Source organism: Lepidochelys kempii, chromosome 2 (assembly GCF_965140285.1).
Source record: "Lepidochelys kempii isolate rLepKem1 chromosome 2, rLepKem1.hap1, whole genome shotgun sequence".
NCBI lineage: Eukaryota > Metazoa > Chordata > Testudines > Cheloniidae > Lepidochelys > Lepidochelys kempii.
In genome coordinates, this window is record NC_136381.1 from 44,033,556 (window position 1) to 44,048,627 (window position 15,072).

At 43.1% G+C, this 15,072-nt stretch overlaps 1 protein-coding gene across 3 annotated transcripts; it reads right to left on the reverse strand.

Moving 5' to 3' along the window:
• Positions 1-1,459: 1,459 nt before the first annotated feature.
• Positions 1,460-11,888, reverse strand: PDP1 (pyruvate dehydrogenase phosphatase catalytic subunit 1). 3 transcript variants are annotated; one of them, XM_073330573.2, is made up of 2 exons: positions 11,757-11,888; positions 1,460-5,837 (listed from the first exon to the last, which is right to left on the reverse strand). In XM_073330573.2, the coding sequence occupies exon 2, from the start codon at positions 5,791-5,793 to the stop codon at positions 4,189-4,191; it is 1,605 nt and encodes a 534-aa protein (XP_073186674.1). In that variant the 5' UTR covers positions 5,794-5,837; positions 11,757-11,888; the 3' UTR covers positions 1,460-4,188. The 3 variants fall into 3 exon arrangements, with proteins under 3 accessions (XP_073186674.1, XP_073186675.1, XP_073186673.1); XM_073330574.1 differs by lacking the exon at positions 11,757-11,888 and adding an exon at positions 11,494-11,665; XM_073330572.1 differs by lacking the exon at positions 11,757-11,888 and adding an exon at positions 10,971-11,016.
• Positions 11,889-15,072: the final 3,184 nt, after the last annotated feature.

The following is a 15,072-nucleotide window of genomic DNA, read 5'->3' on the forward strand; positions in this document are numbered from 1 at the left end:
AAGTTTGCCTACCTCTGTTTTAAGAGAAACTGAATACAAAAAACCCAATCAAATCCTTAAAACCACAACCTTAAGTATCAAAGTAGACACAGTAGCAAGTGTCACAATTTAAGATTAGTGCTCCTCTTTTCCTTCAGGGAATCCTGGCCAACAGAGTGATTACATTCACTTTAACATGAATATATCTTCAGAATATGAATTAAATATAAATTGTAAAGTTGAACTCTTAACTTCTACTTAAGAAGTGTTGTGAAAAGTTATTCAAGGCAGCTTCTACAGATTTAGTGTGTTTTCTTCAGTACCTCCATCTAGAAGGTATTTATTTTTGCAGTAGAAGCAGAAGTGGTGGTGTTCTTATATACCAGTGCTAGAGGACTAACCACAATGCATTGGGGATCATGTCATCTATCCCAAGATAGCTAGAAGTAAACACCACACATTTTGAAGGTTAGGTTGCAGCAAGACAAACTATAGGAAGCGTATATTTGCATTAAAATGCAATGGTACTGTGAAATTGCTTTAGGCAAGTTAGGAAGCAGGAGTACCTCAACAAAGGTCAGTTACTATTCTACAACAGTGTTCTCTCCACGACACTTAAGTTTAAATGTGGTCTTGACTTAACTTCAACTATAAACAAAATGTAGGCAAGAAGTTAGGAAGAACTATTCCTGAAGTCAGATAGAACTATCTACTGCTGGGGGAATTCTGGGCCACTGAGCATGCAGAGACTTCATGTCCCCCGCAGATTTCTTTACTTCTCTGCAGAAAAATGACTTTGATCGATGAAGCAAAGGGAAGCCACAAGAGGGGTCATGCAACACCCCCGCGCCAGCAAAAAAAATTGGGAGTTCCACACAACTGACTTATACCATCACATCAGATGTTTTTGCATATTAGACACATTCATTTCCTTATTTCAGATTGAGTATGGTCCATTGCATGTCATATCATAGTAGAAAAGGTGCAGGGCCCAAGTTTAATAGAGAATAGTTTGAGTTTTACAGTTGGTGTTACCCAGGCTCACCCCTCAACCATCCATGAAGATTAATAGGAAGATCAATAGAGGATATACACAGTAATATTAATATGTACAGTAGAGACAAGCTTCAGGGTAGCTGGGCTCAGAATTAAAGAGAGCGATATAGTCCAGTATCCAGGTCCCCATGCTGTAAGTTGAGACCTGCATTCTCAAACTGGCTCTAACTTGATGTATTACCCTGGCAAAGAAGTCACATCGCTCCCATTTTCCTACCCAATGCTTTGTCAATTTAGAATAAGATTTTCAGAGCAGGGACTCTCTCACTAGACATTGTTGTACAAAGCCTAACAGAATGTAGCTTCAATTCTGGCAGTACTGTAATGTGTTAGAACTCCTCCCATAGCCAGGCTTTTAGGGGAAAAAAGGCAAAATAATGTTCCTTGTGTGTTACAGAACAAAATGTTACTTTATACACAGTGATGTCTGTATAACTGATCTTTTTATTGAAGTCTATTAGAAGACTGTTGTAGATTATGTCACATGGCATTTATAAGTAGTTATACTGCTTCAGTTCACTGCATACATTTTGAGTAAGTCTCCAGCCCATACATAAATACTGGTTCATTTGATCCTGTATATGTGCATCTTTTGTATGAACGAAAACAAGCTTCTTATAAGTGAATGCCGTACAGAGGATCAGTGTTAGGTTTAACCAGTTATGACTTGTACCAAACTCATAGCGAGAGCCACACAAACATAATACATACACTGAAATATTTAAACAGTAGAAAAGTGTAACAAAGTCTAAATAATGTAACAGCTTAAATACATTTTGTAAGTGAATGAAAGACAGCATAATAGAGGCCAAAAGAACACACTGACCTATCTAATGACATTTAGTCATTAATATGCAACATACAAAGCCAATGATGACTAACAACCAACATTTGTTTAGGACAGCATTATAGTTTGTTCCCTCCTCCCCAAAGGGCCAGTTTGTCATTCACGTTCCAAAAATATGAACATCCAGACAACATCCTCAATTTGCTGTGGGGGAACGGGGGGGGACACAGGAGGAGTAGCGGGAGAAGGGAGGAAATGAAGCAAGCTCTGCTGTAAAGATCAAGTTTCTTCTACTCAGAGAGGGAAGACCAACATATTTTGTTAAGGCTGCAGGCAGTTAAGGCTGCACAGCATTTGTAAGATGAAAAAAAAAGTGTGTACTATAAACAAGTTCAGTGTTTGTGACAGGCTTTCTTGGCAGTACAGTGTTTACTGGAAAACTCAAGTAGCTTAACGATCGACCAAGACAAGAAACTTTATGTTTTTACAACACATATCATATGAATTTGACTCAGAAGATTCCCCTAACTAAGTTAATTATAATGGAGAACTCCAAAAAGGAGTTAAACACCTTCCTGACTTTTTTTTTTGTTTATAATTATAATGCAACATAGAAGATATTGAACACGGTAACTGCTCCAGGGCCTCTATAAACAAGTTCACAACTACTTACTAGGAGAATACATGTAATCAAGAAAGTTTCTACAATAAAAACAAGAATTATAAGTTTTTGAATTCAAGAATTTAAGTGTATAAAGGGCCACTGATACTATTTGAGTTGAGAAAGCCCTCAGTTTTAGGTTATGCTTATTTAGATATAAAAAGGTAAAATAAAGAGGGACTGAAAACTTGATATGATGGCCTCTATGCCTACTTTAGAGTCGTGTTCAGCAGTTACAGTTGCATAAAATTTAGTCTGAAATACCATGTAATCTCCTTTTAACTTTGCAATTCAGTCATAACAGAGAACCATTTAAGAGACTTTCTTCTATCATGAAATTGTGAATGCAAGAGAACATGCATTCACTGATTGAGTTCTTTCAAAGGATTTACAGTAATTGATGCTGTAATGCCAAGAAACCAACTATTGTTACGCATACAACATGCAGGCCAGTTAGGTGTACTAATAGAGAAAACTATTTAAATCATTATGATGTTTTCAATTTACCTGCCTATGTAAAACATGAGTGAATTTCCCGATGTTGATATTTAAGTAATCCAGTACATGTGACCCAGCTGAAACTACCACAACAGAAGAAGTTAACATAAGTGCTAATTTACTAAGCCACCAAATAGCTAACAGTGATTTTCTAGTCTCTTCAGAAGTTCATATTAGAATTCATCATGTGATTAGAGGTGATTTTTGGTACCAGACAGTAGTATTGCCTGCCAAGGATGTGACCTTTTGAACAGGCACCACAGTTCTGACTGAAAATACTTCCATATTTTGCAAAAGACAGAGTTATGGTTTCATACTGCAAGCTGAAGTCTTCCATAATGGAATTTTCTTATGCAGTTGATTTTTCAGTGATGTCAGAAAGATATTATTGCCCTTAAAGTTGTGCAAAAAATCCCCCCCCCCCGCCCCCCAAAAGGCAGAAGACTATCAGCATGAGGGAATTTAAAACTGCATTTGTATAAGTTACTATGAGATCCCAATATGCTTAGCCCAGTTATCTTAAGAGCTGGTTGATTATGGCTTAAAGAGTTGCATTTGAAAGTTAAAAATACATATATAGTTGCCAAGAATGTTAAGTGAAGAATGACATTGTCTAAGCAAAATTGGGAAAAAAACTCAAGGATAGCGTTTATCAAGTCAGTTTCCTACTACTTACAGCATCTTTCTTTCCCTAGGGAGAAAAAAATATAAAAGGGCAAAACACCACACATACATGCAGAATAACCATATCTACTTTGCAGACAAAAATTCATTCCTATCAGTTCTGATATTCAACAAGATTCCTATCTTTTTCTAGTAAGATAGCCATATAGATATTTACATGTTTACAAACAGGCTTTGTTTCATGACTAGTCAAAACAGTGTGATGATTAATAGAGAATTAGCTATCCCCTCACTCTCACCTACCACTACCAAACCCAAAATATTGTTCTAGCAGCATTCATTGATTCAATAGTGCAAACTTCTTTCAAGTCCCTCTTTCCAAGTTGGGCCATTTTCTTGGAAGACTTAGTTCAATAGCACTTTCCACAGTTAATAAAACTTTGGTCAATGGAGGGAGAAATGTACTTGCACACATTTTAATTCAAATAAGCAGACACTCTGGTTTGCTCACCAAGTATATTTTTGTCTTCTGATCAGACTACTCATTCTGACAACTTTGGTAAATTGTACATCCATTTAAAATTCAGAATTCCTCATTTTGACATGCACCTACAACATGAGAGTTGAACTGCACCACAATAATTGTAATGTCATCTCTGTACATCCTAGCCAACTCTTCTGGAAGACTAAGCATCTTGGACAGCCGCTCATGATCAACAGTGCCAAACTCATTATTTCCCACTGCATGACGTATCAGATGAGTTGCTGCATTCTGATCTTCAAATACAGAGGAGATTCTGGCTCTCCTTTCTGTTAGGAGACCATGCATCTGTCCCAGAGTTACCTTATAACCACCAACGGCTATTGGCTGTTGGTGATGAACTCCAGTGAGATACTCTCCTACAATTCTAACCACGTCCTGCCTATGCATCGTCTCCCACAGGCCATCTGTAGCCAACACCAGGAATTTATCCTGTGGCCTTAATTTGTGATGTATGACCTCTGGCTCAGCTGTGAGATATGGAGGAGTGTGATAGTTAGGAGGGATAAACTTCGTATACTCATTGTCATTCAACTGATCTGGGCCCGATTCTATCACTCTCTTCTGAAGTTCAATGCTCCATTTGAATTTCACATCACCAAAAGCTCTGAAAGGCATCAATAAGCCTAACAGCCTATCTTGTTTTACAACACTTTTCTCTTCAGACTTTGGGTGCTCCACTTTTACTCGTTCTATTTCACTTTCATTCTGGGCATTATGATCATAGGACAGAGCAAGTGCAGACCAAGATCCATCTTCTTCTTGAACACCAAGCATTGCCCTGCTGTCACCAGTATTAGCAACATGCAAATCAACACCATCTACATGAGCCACGCAGGCAGTTGCTCCTGAAAACGCCACTCGCAGTACCAAGTAATTGAGAAAAGAGTTTGGATCTCCCACTTGAGCTTCTAATGAAATATCATTATCAAGCCTCTTGAAAGCATTAATTAAAGCCTCCTTTACATCAGTAGTCTCTCCAGTGTTGAGGTCTATGAGCTCCTGCCAGTAAGTTCTTAAACTGTTGAAATACAGTTTGGAAGCTTCCTTACTAAAATAATCATTGGGATGCTTGTGCCACTGTAAGATGGGCAACAGGGCACGGCCACTCTCCACTGCATTTTCTATTTCAAGTAGAGTCTCGTGAGGTAACAAAGAGACAGCAATGTAGTAGAAGAGTCTTTCGCTGACAGCCTGAGCACAAGCACAGCCTGCATGGCCATCAAATACACCTAGAAGCATTCCTCTTGTTTGTAAGCATGTCGCCGCACTCCTCCTGTCTTCTATTGGAGCATTAGCAGGCAACTGGTTGCTATCAAAGCCAAGAATAGAACTTACATTTTTGCCATCAAATTCTGGGACTTTAAAGCTGTATTCATTTGCCTTCAAAATGCTGTTGACCTGTGGAGGAGTGAGGTAAAATCTCTGTGGTGTGGAAACATAGCTCCTTGCATGGATAAACTGATTAAAATTCTCTTTTGGACAGAGTGTTGCAAGTTTCTTCTGAGGTGCACATCTCAAATGATTGTGAGCCAAATGAGGTGACAGACAACAAAGATGTTTGTGATGGCAGTAGCACACTGTATTGTATATCCTGCCAATCTCACAGTTACGAATCAATGGAAACAGTTGAGTTGGTGCTGGCATGGCATCAGAGAATAATGGCAGTCTGGAGCTTCTGACAGGAATTGCTGAAAGACAGGACGAGAAAAAAAAACAATACACCACTAGGTTTAGTGAAGCAGTTAGCTTTAGCATAGATAGATTTGTATCATAGAAAGCTTAGCTATAGAACAAAATAAGTTAGCGTTTCAAGACAGTGAAGAAAATGGTAAAGTTGATGAAATTGTACACCATTATACACCCACACACGGAGTCCTTTTACAGAAGAGGAAGAGGGAAAGGCAGTGTGAAAAAAATGCTTGCAGAAGTGCATCATCTTGTTCAGGAGCAACATGAACTATACTGTACTTAAATATTTGATTTAGATATTTTGGTCTTTTGTACCAGACATAAGGTAGGAAGTTAAATGAGTACCATCCTTGTACGGTTAGGCGGGTTGCCAATATAAATTCAAAGAAATTGGAGGTTAGCAAGCCACTCCTTGGAAGTCTGCTTTCATTTCCCAGTCTCACTTCCTGGGCCAACAGGAGCCAGAGGATGCTGTGGAGGGAGCAAAACTAATTCCAAACTAGAAGTGGTGAGGTAAGAAGAGTTCCTCAATGCTGGCAGATACAAGGAGGAGCTCTGAAACTCTTCAAACTGAGGGCACATCTACATTGCCCTGCAATTCGGACTAAGGGGGGCACAAGCAGCACTGCACACCAAACTGCTGCGCTTTAACTCACCCATGTGGATGCTGCAGGTGCAAATGTAAAGGTCCCAAGTGCACCTTAAGTAGTCCTCTTTGAAGTTTCTACAGAAATATAATTAAGTCTCAAGAACATTAATTAAAGCCTTTTCTACATCAGAAGCCTGTCCAGTGTGGAGGCTCCTTCCAGTAAATTCTTAAACGGTTTAGATTAGTTTGGAAGCTTCCTTACTAAAATTATTATTGGACTTTGAAGAGACCATTAGTGCAAACGCGAGACCTTTAGGTTTATGCTTACTGTCCACATGGGGGAGTTACAGAGCAACACTTAGGTGCACACTGTGGGGCAGTATATACATAGTCCCCTGTTTAAATTAGGCCTTCTAGAGGGACCTACACAAAGTTATCTGCACTGACAGTTCTATTAACTTTAGGAATGCCCCTTAAATTGAGAGAGTCTGAAAACCAAATATTATAGCATAAATGAGCCCCCCCCCCCATATCAGCTCCCTGCTCCCCTAAGTTCCCTGTGCAGCAGCCGCCCAGCAGGCTATCGATTGCTGGCAGTTCAGCTGTCCCTTCCCCCCCCCCACTGCCATGTGCTGCTCCTGCCCTCTGCCTTGGAGCTGCTCCCCAGAGCCTCCTGCTTTTTGTGCAGGGGAGGGGAAGGGCAGAGGGGGAGCTAATGTCAGGGTGTCCCCCTACTCCTGCCCCCTGCTTACCCCTTCTCCATACAGAACAGGGTGGGGATGGGACAGGATGGGGGCAGGGGGGGCTCAGGATGGAGAGAGCTCACTCGCTGCAGCTGCTATCTCAACTTCCTGATCTTTTTAAAGGCAATGTACTTAGAATGAGGTCAGCATATTTAAAGGGGCAATGCACATCTCTCCCCCACACAGAGTGTCTCTCTCTGCTGCCATGCTGTCTCCCCTCCCTCAATTTGTGCTACCTTGTAGAGTATGAGGCTACATTAACAACATGTTAACTCTTGAGGGTTAGCAGTAAGGCATTCCCTGGGAAATATCCCACCCTCCTCCACCCTCTAAATTCACCACCTCGACCAAGCTTCACAATCATCATTGTTGTATACAGTATTAAATTGTTTGTTTAAAACTTATACCGTGTGTGTGTGTGGTGAAAAAAATTTCCCTGGAACCTAACTCCCCCTATTTACATTAATTCTTAGGGGGAAACTGGATTCGCTTAACACTGTTTCGCTTAAAGTCACATTTTTCAGGAACATAACTACAACTTTAAGCAAGGAGTTACTTTACCTGCAGATTAGGTCTTATAATAATGGCCTTCTGTTTTGTAGAAGCAACTTTAGAGCATGTACATTTTCAATTAATAGATACTATAGTTTGTTCCAATGTCTTATTCTCAGGGAAAAAGTGTCCAGAATAAATGTCAGTGTTCTTTACTAAAAAAATTCTCATTACAAAACTAGTCTCTCACTTATAAACTAAAAAGGGATTTTTTTTAGTTAAGGCTTTTATTTGCAAGCTTTGTGCAAGAGGCCAGGATGACAGATTTCAAATCCCCACCCGAGATTAAGAAAGTGGCTTCTTGCTAGAAAGGTTTAAGACAGGAGATCCACTACAAAGGAATCAAGCAAGAGTATTCTACCTAGCAACTGAATAGATTATTCAAGAACATCTCCCCTAGGAAGAAGCTAGCTTGAAGATACTTGCACTGAACACCACTGCATCCCTCCAGAGCATGGTCCCTGCTAAAGTCATACAATTAAAAATCAGTACTCTGATTAGTAACATTACTTATTATGTTGTGTGATGCAACTAACTTCAACGGTATTAAAGAATGCATTTGCCCAGCTATAAAGGTAGTCACATAATGAGCCAAGTATTTGTTGAATAAACTGACAAATACCAATGTAACATTTGGTGATTACAATTCATCCAGTCCTTTTACTTCTCACAGTTTCATTCTACTTTTCCCTATAAGATCATGGTATCCCTTTTCTTCATGTGTCATCAGCACATTTCCTCTTCCTTCTCCCCCTCCCCTCTCCCATTTTCCCCTCAAAAAGTTTCCCTTTGTAAGGGTCTGTATTTTTACACACTTTTTATGCACACTTCCTCTTTTTAGCTTCAATCTCTCCCACCCATCCCACTCCCAGCCACATAGCTCAGAAGTTTTACCAGAGACCCAATATGCTGAAAACTATACTTCCTAGTAACAATAGACTGCCACCCCAATCCTAGGTGAACGTGCAGTGGAGCAGCCAGGGCTGCCTCCAACCACCAACTACTTTGAAAGGGCAGGGTGCTAAAATTCTTACCAGTATGTTTTCCCCAGACTCAGCTCAAGGACTCTATCGTTTAGGTCAGCGCCCAGCTAATAGGTGTCTGATAAATTTGAAGCTGCCCTCTCCCGCAGGCTTTAGAAGGGATAATACTCCCTGTCATTTTCTTGGCTCCTGCCATGAGATAAGTGGGTGTGAAGGTCTCCACTACTCTTCCCCTCCTTCACCTTTCTGTATCTGTTAGTCTCTAAGGTGCTACAAGTCCTCCTTTTCTTTTTGCGGATACAGACTAACGCAGCTGCTACTCTGAAAGCTATGGTTGTGGTGTCTCTGATACTCTACTCCTTTTCTAATTCTGTTTTTGGATCTTCATCCACTGTGAATAGCTTTAATGTCTGCCTCAGTGAAAACTGACTCAATTGTTGTCTGTTTCCATTGCACCTTATGGGGCTCCTAATACCACCTGTGAAAACTCACAAAACTGGTTAGTTTTCATTTCTGCTGTTGTCCACAACTTTCCCCAGCTTCAGCAGACTTACTGAAACACCTGTCTGTAGACTTAATAAAAAAGCACTGCACTGGTTTACAGACAATTCATATCTGGACCATAAGGTCTAGTTGTTTGATTTATTTATTTTTAAAATTAGAGTGAAAGCTTATAACTTGTTAAAGTTGATGGCATTCGTTCAAGAAAGCTTCCAATTTGACTTGGGCACCTAGGTTGAAAAGGACAGGCTTGAACACACACACACAGCATTACATTACCACTTTGCTAGCTAACTGTTATAGTCCCTTCTATTACAGAAATATGCAGAAAGTTCTATATACATATTGTTTGAGTGTCATGTTCACGTAGCATTTTTTTTTTTTTTTGAGCAAGACAAAAGTCTCAGTAGGTTCTTTAGGTATACTTATGGTCAGAAAAGTGGATATTGGGTGTTATGTATTTGTTCTTCATCAGAAGTTTATAAAATTTTGATGCAATGACTGCTAATTTCAAAGTCAAATTGTGTTCATCTTCACAAATCACCCTACCAATTCTGTAGAAAGAACTCTGCTGAGTTTTTGTTATTTGATCCATGATGAAGCAAAAATACAACTAATGTTTTGCAGCTGTATTGGTTCTGCAGTGCCACCAGAGGTTAAGTTAGTGAAAACCTTATCTTTATCAGTTAAAAAAAAACCACAGCCACCAACAACATAGGGAAGACATACAGAGAGAAGCTGTGAAGTTAAAAGAGAAAAGCAGTGAGAGGGCAGGCTCACATTTTTCATTTTTGTAACTGCAAACATACTTAAGCTTTTCCTTGCCCTGTATACTTTACAGCAGATCACATCCTATACTGACATGTGCATAAGCAGCCTATTTTGAATGTCAGCTTTAATAAATCCTGGCTCATTATGCTACCAGTTAAGGGATGTGCTGAATTCACTGACAAGGTACAGAATTACTCCAAGCCTGGTCAGTTAACCCTATAAACATTGACACAAAGTATGGCCTCAGACCACGACTAGACAGGATACTTTAATGGTGGTCCACACAAAGTATTTTAAGAACCAAGTAGTGAGAAATTTGGTACAAGACAAAGAAACAGGAAGAACTCAAAGGCAAAATTAGTTGGAAATATTACTAGTTAGCTTGTCAAGTGACTAGAGCCACACCTGCCTTAAAAGAGCCCCCAGGGCTTAAATGGCCTGGAAATAGCACTTTTCAGACCATAAATGCATTCTATAGTGCGTAGAACTATTTTATACCATTCTGTAGACATTGTGTTTATAGCTCCGCAAATCCTGGATTTTTTTTTTTACAGTGCTTATCACTATAGTAATGCGATATTTAGGTATGCATATATAGTGATATAACTTTTTAAGGCACTATAAAATTTGTATTGGTCAATATATTAGAAATCACCATATTTTGGTGCTACACACAAAAAACTGGTTCCTCCCTATGAAGTGCTGAGGATGAATTAATCGCATCAGAAACCCCCGTATCTTACGATATGAAACCTACCCCATGCCAGTTTCAAAACTGAGACAGCTGTTCATGGAAATGAACTGATCCGCCTAGTCTATTGAGAAGGCATGTTGGGGAGAGAAGAACCATTAGGCAGGAGTTTTAGCGGCTCAGGTATCAGCCCCCATCAGGAGCCAGCTCGCCCTTCTCGCCTGCAGGTGGTGTACCCCTTCCTTAACTCCCACCCGACCCCAGCCCCAGCTACTCAGCAAGGAGGAGGGCAAGATACATACCGATCCGCCTGGGCCCCGGACACACACACATTCTCCTGTCACAACAAGAAGCCGCCAACATCCACAAAGCAGCCAGCGCAGCCCAGGGAAAGCAAGGCAGAGAGGTTACCACAGCAGAGCGCGGAGAGAGAGGAGCAGCAGCCGCTCTCCGGCATGGAGGGGAGACAGGCGAGACACACACACAGGCGGTTTGTGCCGCCCGCGAGCAGCCTCAGCAGCCGCCGCCGCACATCCTTGAGGAGGGAGCGCGAATAACCCTACAGCGGCCCCCGCGCCACGGCGCCCGCGCACATCCGCCACCCAGCGCGACGGGAGCCGTCCCCCGTCTCACACACACACACACACACCCCCGCCCGGCTCCGGCCGAGCGGCACAGCGGGGAGACGCCGCCCCACAGCAGGGCGCAGCGGCTCTGTGGACGTGGGCGGCCAACGGGCGAAACCCAGCGCAGCCCCCGCCCCCCCGGCTCGGGCGCTCGCGCAGCCCGCCCCACGCCCGGGCCCCGGGCTGTGTGGACACGCACCTGGCCGGCTCCGTGGCCGCAGCCGGGGAGCCCCGTCCCGCGCGCCCAGGAGCGGCAGGGGAGGATGGCGCGGAGCTGCCAGACCGGCGCGCCCCGCTCCCGGCCGCCCCGCGCACCCAAACGGCAGCGACCGAAAGACGCCCCCCCGGCGGGGGTGATGACGCGCCGCGGATTATAACCCCTGGCCGCCAGGGCCCGGCCGCCTATTGGCTGTGGGGGGGAAGGGGCCGCATGACGCAGGAAGTCTGGAGGCCTGGACTCACCGGCGGTGCCGCGGAGCGGTCCCAGCGCAGCGGCCCGTCCCCTCCTGCGCTCCCGGCCGTGACCCGGCCAGAGCAGGCGGGGGGGTGCCCGGAGCTCCGCCCCTTTGAGGCCGGACGCCCGCCGCGTGAGAGCCGCGTCCCGCCCCCTTCAGCCGCCGCCTAACGGGAGAGCGGGTGCCCCTCCCGCAGCCGCCCTAGCGCGGGCCACCGCCCGGCCTCTCGGCAAGGGCGAAACCTCCCCGCACGCCTGCCAGGGCCCCGCAGCGCTGCTAAACCGGGCTGGGGCGCGGCCCGGCCCGGCCCTGCGGCAACGTGCCTCCCACCGGGCACAGGCGCAGAGAGCCCGAGCCTCTGGGTTCCCGCCCGCCGGGACCCTCCGAGCCCGCCCGCTCTCCTTCCTCAGTGTGGGGCAAACATAGCCTTGTCGCCCCCTGCTTTCCCCCGGGGGCTCTTGCGGTGCTCCCCCGGCCTGTCGATTTTCTTCTGGCCATTTACTGTACTGTCGATTTGGTTGAAAAACTGAGCTACTCGTAAAGCAGCATGTAACATCTGCCCTGCTGCCTGTCCATGGCCCCTCTTGTACTGGCCTGCTTTTAAATACCACCTTGCTGAAAATCATCAGAAGGTACCGCCTGGGCTGGGAAGCAGACTGGAAAACTAGAGTGTGTTGCAAATTAGGGAAAACCCCTCTTCCTTGAATTTGAACGTCTGGTTTATGGACTGGCCTCAGCCTTACTGCTGTACTCTTCCTACATGTGTCTAAACCACTGTGCTCTTCCACGAGCTGCTCACCCACTCGCAACAGTCAGCTAAAGTGCAGAAGCTTGGGGGAGGAGGGGGAGGTGGTTGTGTTTTTCCCTTCTTCAAAGATGTTATGTATAAAGAGAAAAAGGGAGAAAAGTCCTTTCCCTCAACTTTCTCCCTCTTTGTGCAACATTCCAATTTAATCAAATCTATTCAGAATTAAATTTTGAGTTTACAGAATTAGAGATGGCATCTTCTTTTAACAATAGACATGTAAAATTAGGAGGGGCAGACATTAGGAGGATCGCTTCTGGGACTTCTATCAGCCACAAAAAATGGGTGATGTGAATAAGACTGAAAAGTTAAAGCTAAGGAAATGTCTGGCAGTGTCTCTTTGCTTCCTCGTGTAACAGTGTCCACATTGAAAAATCACCATTAAAACTGGCATCTTTGTGTTGTCTCGGGAAACAAAATTATCTTCTCAACCCTGGAAGTTGCTCGTCTTGATGAGATTGAGGGGAAGGTATGGGGAACTTTACTTGAAGCATTACCTTTACTGCAGTTGTTCTTTGAGGGGAAAGGAGGAATACTGTTTGTGAGCATAAATTAATTTTAAAATTACAATACAATTTTCTTGTGGTGTTCACAAAATACTTTTTAGTAGGAAAAAAGTATTAATGCTCACCTTAACATCCCAGCAGAATATTGGAGCCTGCACTATAAAGCTTGGATATTCTGTCTTTTTATTTAGCTTATTCTTGTTTTGTCCTCAGTCAGGACCAGAGACTTAAGTACTTAACATGAGCAAAGCTTTTGTTGACTTGCTCACCTCTATCTCTATACACATACATGGTCTTTTCACTGTCTCCACCCATTCCTATCTTTAGGCTGGCAGAATGCCCACTCACAAGTTATTTGAACCTTTGCTCTGGCATACTCTGGATGCATTTAAATAACTAGCCTGTGCAATGTTGGAAGTAATGTTCTTTTTGCAAATGAAGCACTTCTATGATAAAATTAAAACATTGGCACTACCTGCATTTTTATCCTTCCTTGTATCTGTTAGTATATTAACATTTGTGCAGTGAAAGCAGTAAAAGAAATGACAGGTTGTGCTACTTAAGTCCCTTTGAGATGTCAGAATGGATGTACTTAGAAACTACTGCTCACTAACACTTTGTATGAAGGTCAAATAGTAGAGTATAATGGAACAATCCTTTAAAATGCTCCAATAGTCCAAAACATTACAGTTTAAAATAGTAATATTGTGTGATTGTGGCATAGTATCTATGTAGGAATTTATGCCATGTCCATCACTGTGGTATTATTGGATTGTATGGTTTTTAAAGCACATTTACTGATCAACAGGATAACCATTAAGGTGAAGATGATTATAGGAAACATATGCATAACCTAGCTATGTCTGACAAACACCTCTGTACATGAAGGATTTCATCAAAGAGCATAGAAGATTAATCATTTATATTATTTCTTTGTAGCACATAGATAAAAGTAGATTAGCAAAGTGTGCTATGACTATGACTTATTGGAGCTGATAAGTAGTATATAGGCAGGCGCAATGAAGACATTAATTTCCCCCCACCAATGTGTGAAAAGATGAAAGAATGGAGTCAGACTGCATCTGAGTGTACTTGATTGATGATAACTACTTCTTTATGGGCATGCAGAAATGGGTTAGTATAAAATGACCATTGATCTCATTCTATACATGGATGGAAGCATGAATTTTGGTCATGTAATGCCCAGCGGGCATTAGTTACTGAATAGTTTATTACTGCTAGGGCAGTTCAGACAGCCAGTATCTGATAAATCCTTTGAGATACAAGAAGCATCCAAAAATCATGGCTGGTAGTCAGAGAGCAACGCAGCAGCAGCAGTGGTCCAGTTGTCATTCTAAAATGTTCAAGGTAGGAGCCACCATCATGTTAGAGGTAGAAATGGGCCAAAATAAGTGTTACTGTATTTTAGTATGTTACTAAATCTCCAAGTCCATTCCACTACAAATAGGAATATGAGAGGGGCAGAGTCTTGCCCAGTTCACCGTGGCAAGGTAGTTTGCTTCTGGCTGTAAAATTGGCCCAACAGCACAGACAAGGTTAAAAAGAGCCTTTGGGCCCAGCTAGCCCCTCCCTATTATACCAGCAGCAAATGCCAGGCCTGGAGAGGAGAGAAAAGACCAGAGCCTGGCTCAGTTTGTGGCTGACTGGTGAAGAGGCAGAATCTAGCTGCTTCTCTACCTGAAGGAAGGCTCACTAGCCTGCCAGCAGAGGCAGCCACTAGGAACCAAGCATTATCTTTCTAGCCAAAAGAGACAGAGAAAGAGACCTAGAAGCGTGGAGATCTTGTGGGGGTAATGACCCACCAAATTTATGGCTCTCCCACCCAGAGGAACCTGGAATCACAGCAGGATTCTGCCTAGGGTGCAAAAGGGGCCACTCCTAGAGACAAGCCAGGAACTTGGACTATAGGGGCCATGCTGCAAACTGAAGGGGCAACAGTAGGAAGTAGCCCAGGGCAGTGAACATAGACTCCCTGCTGGGAGCTCCCCAAC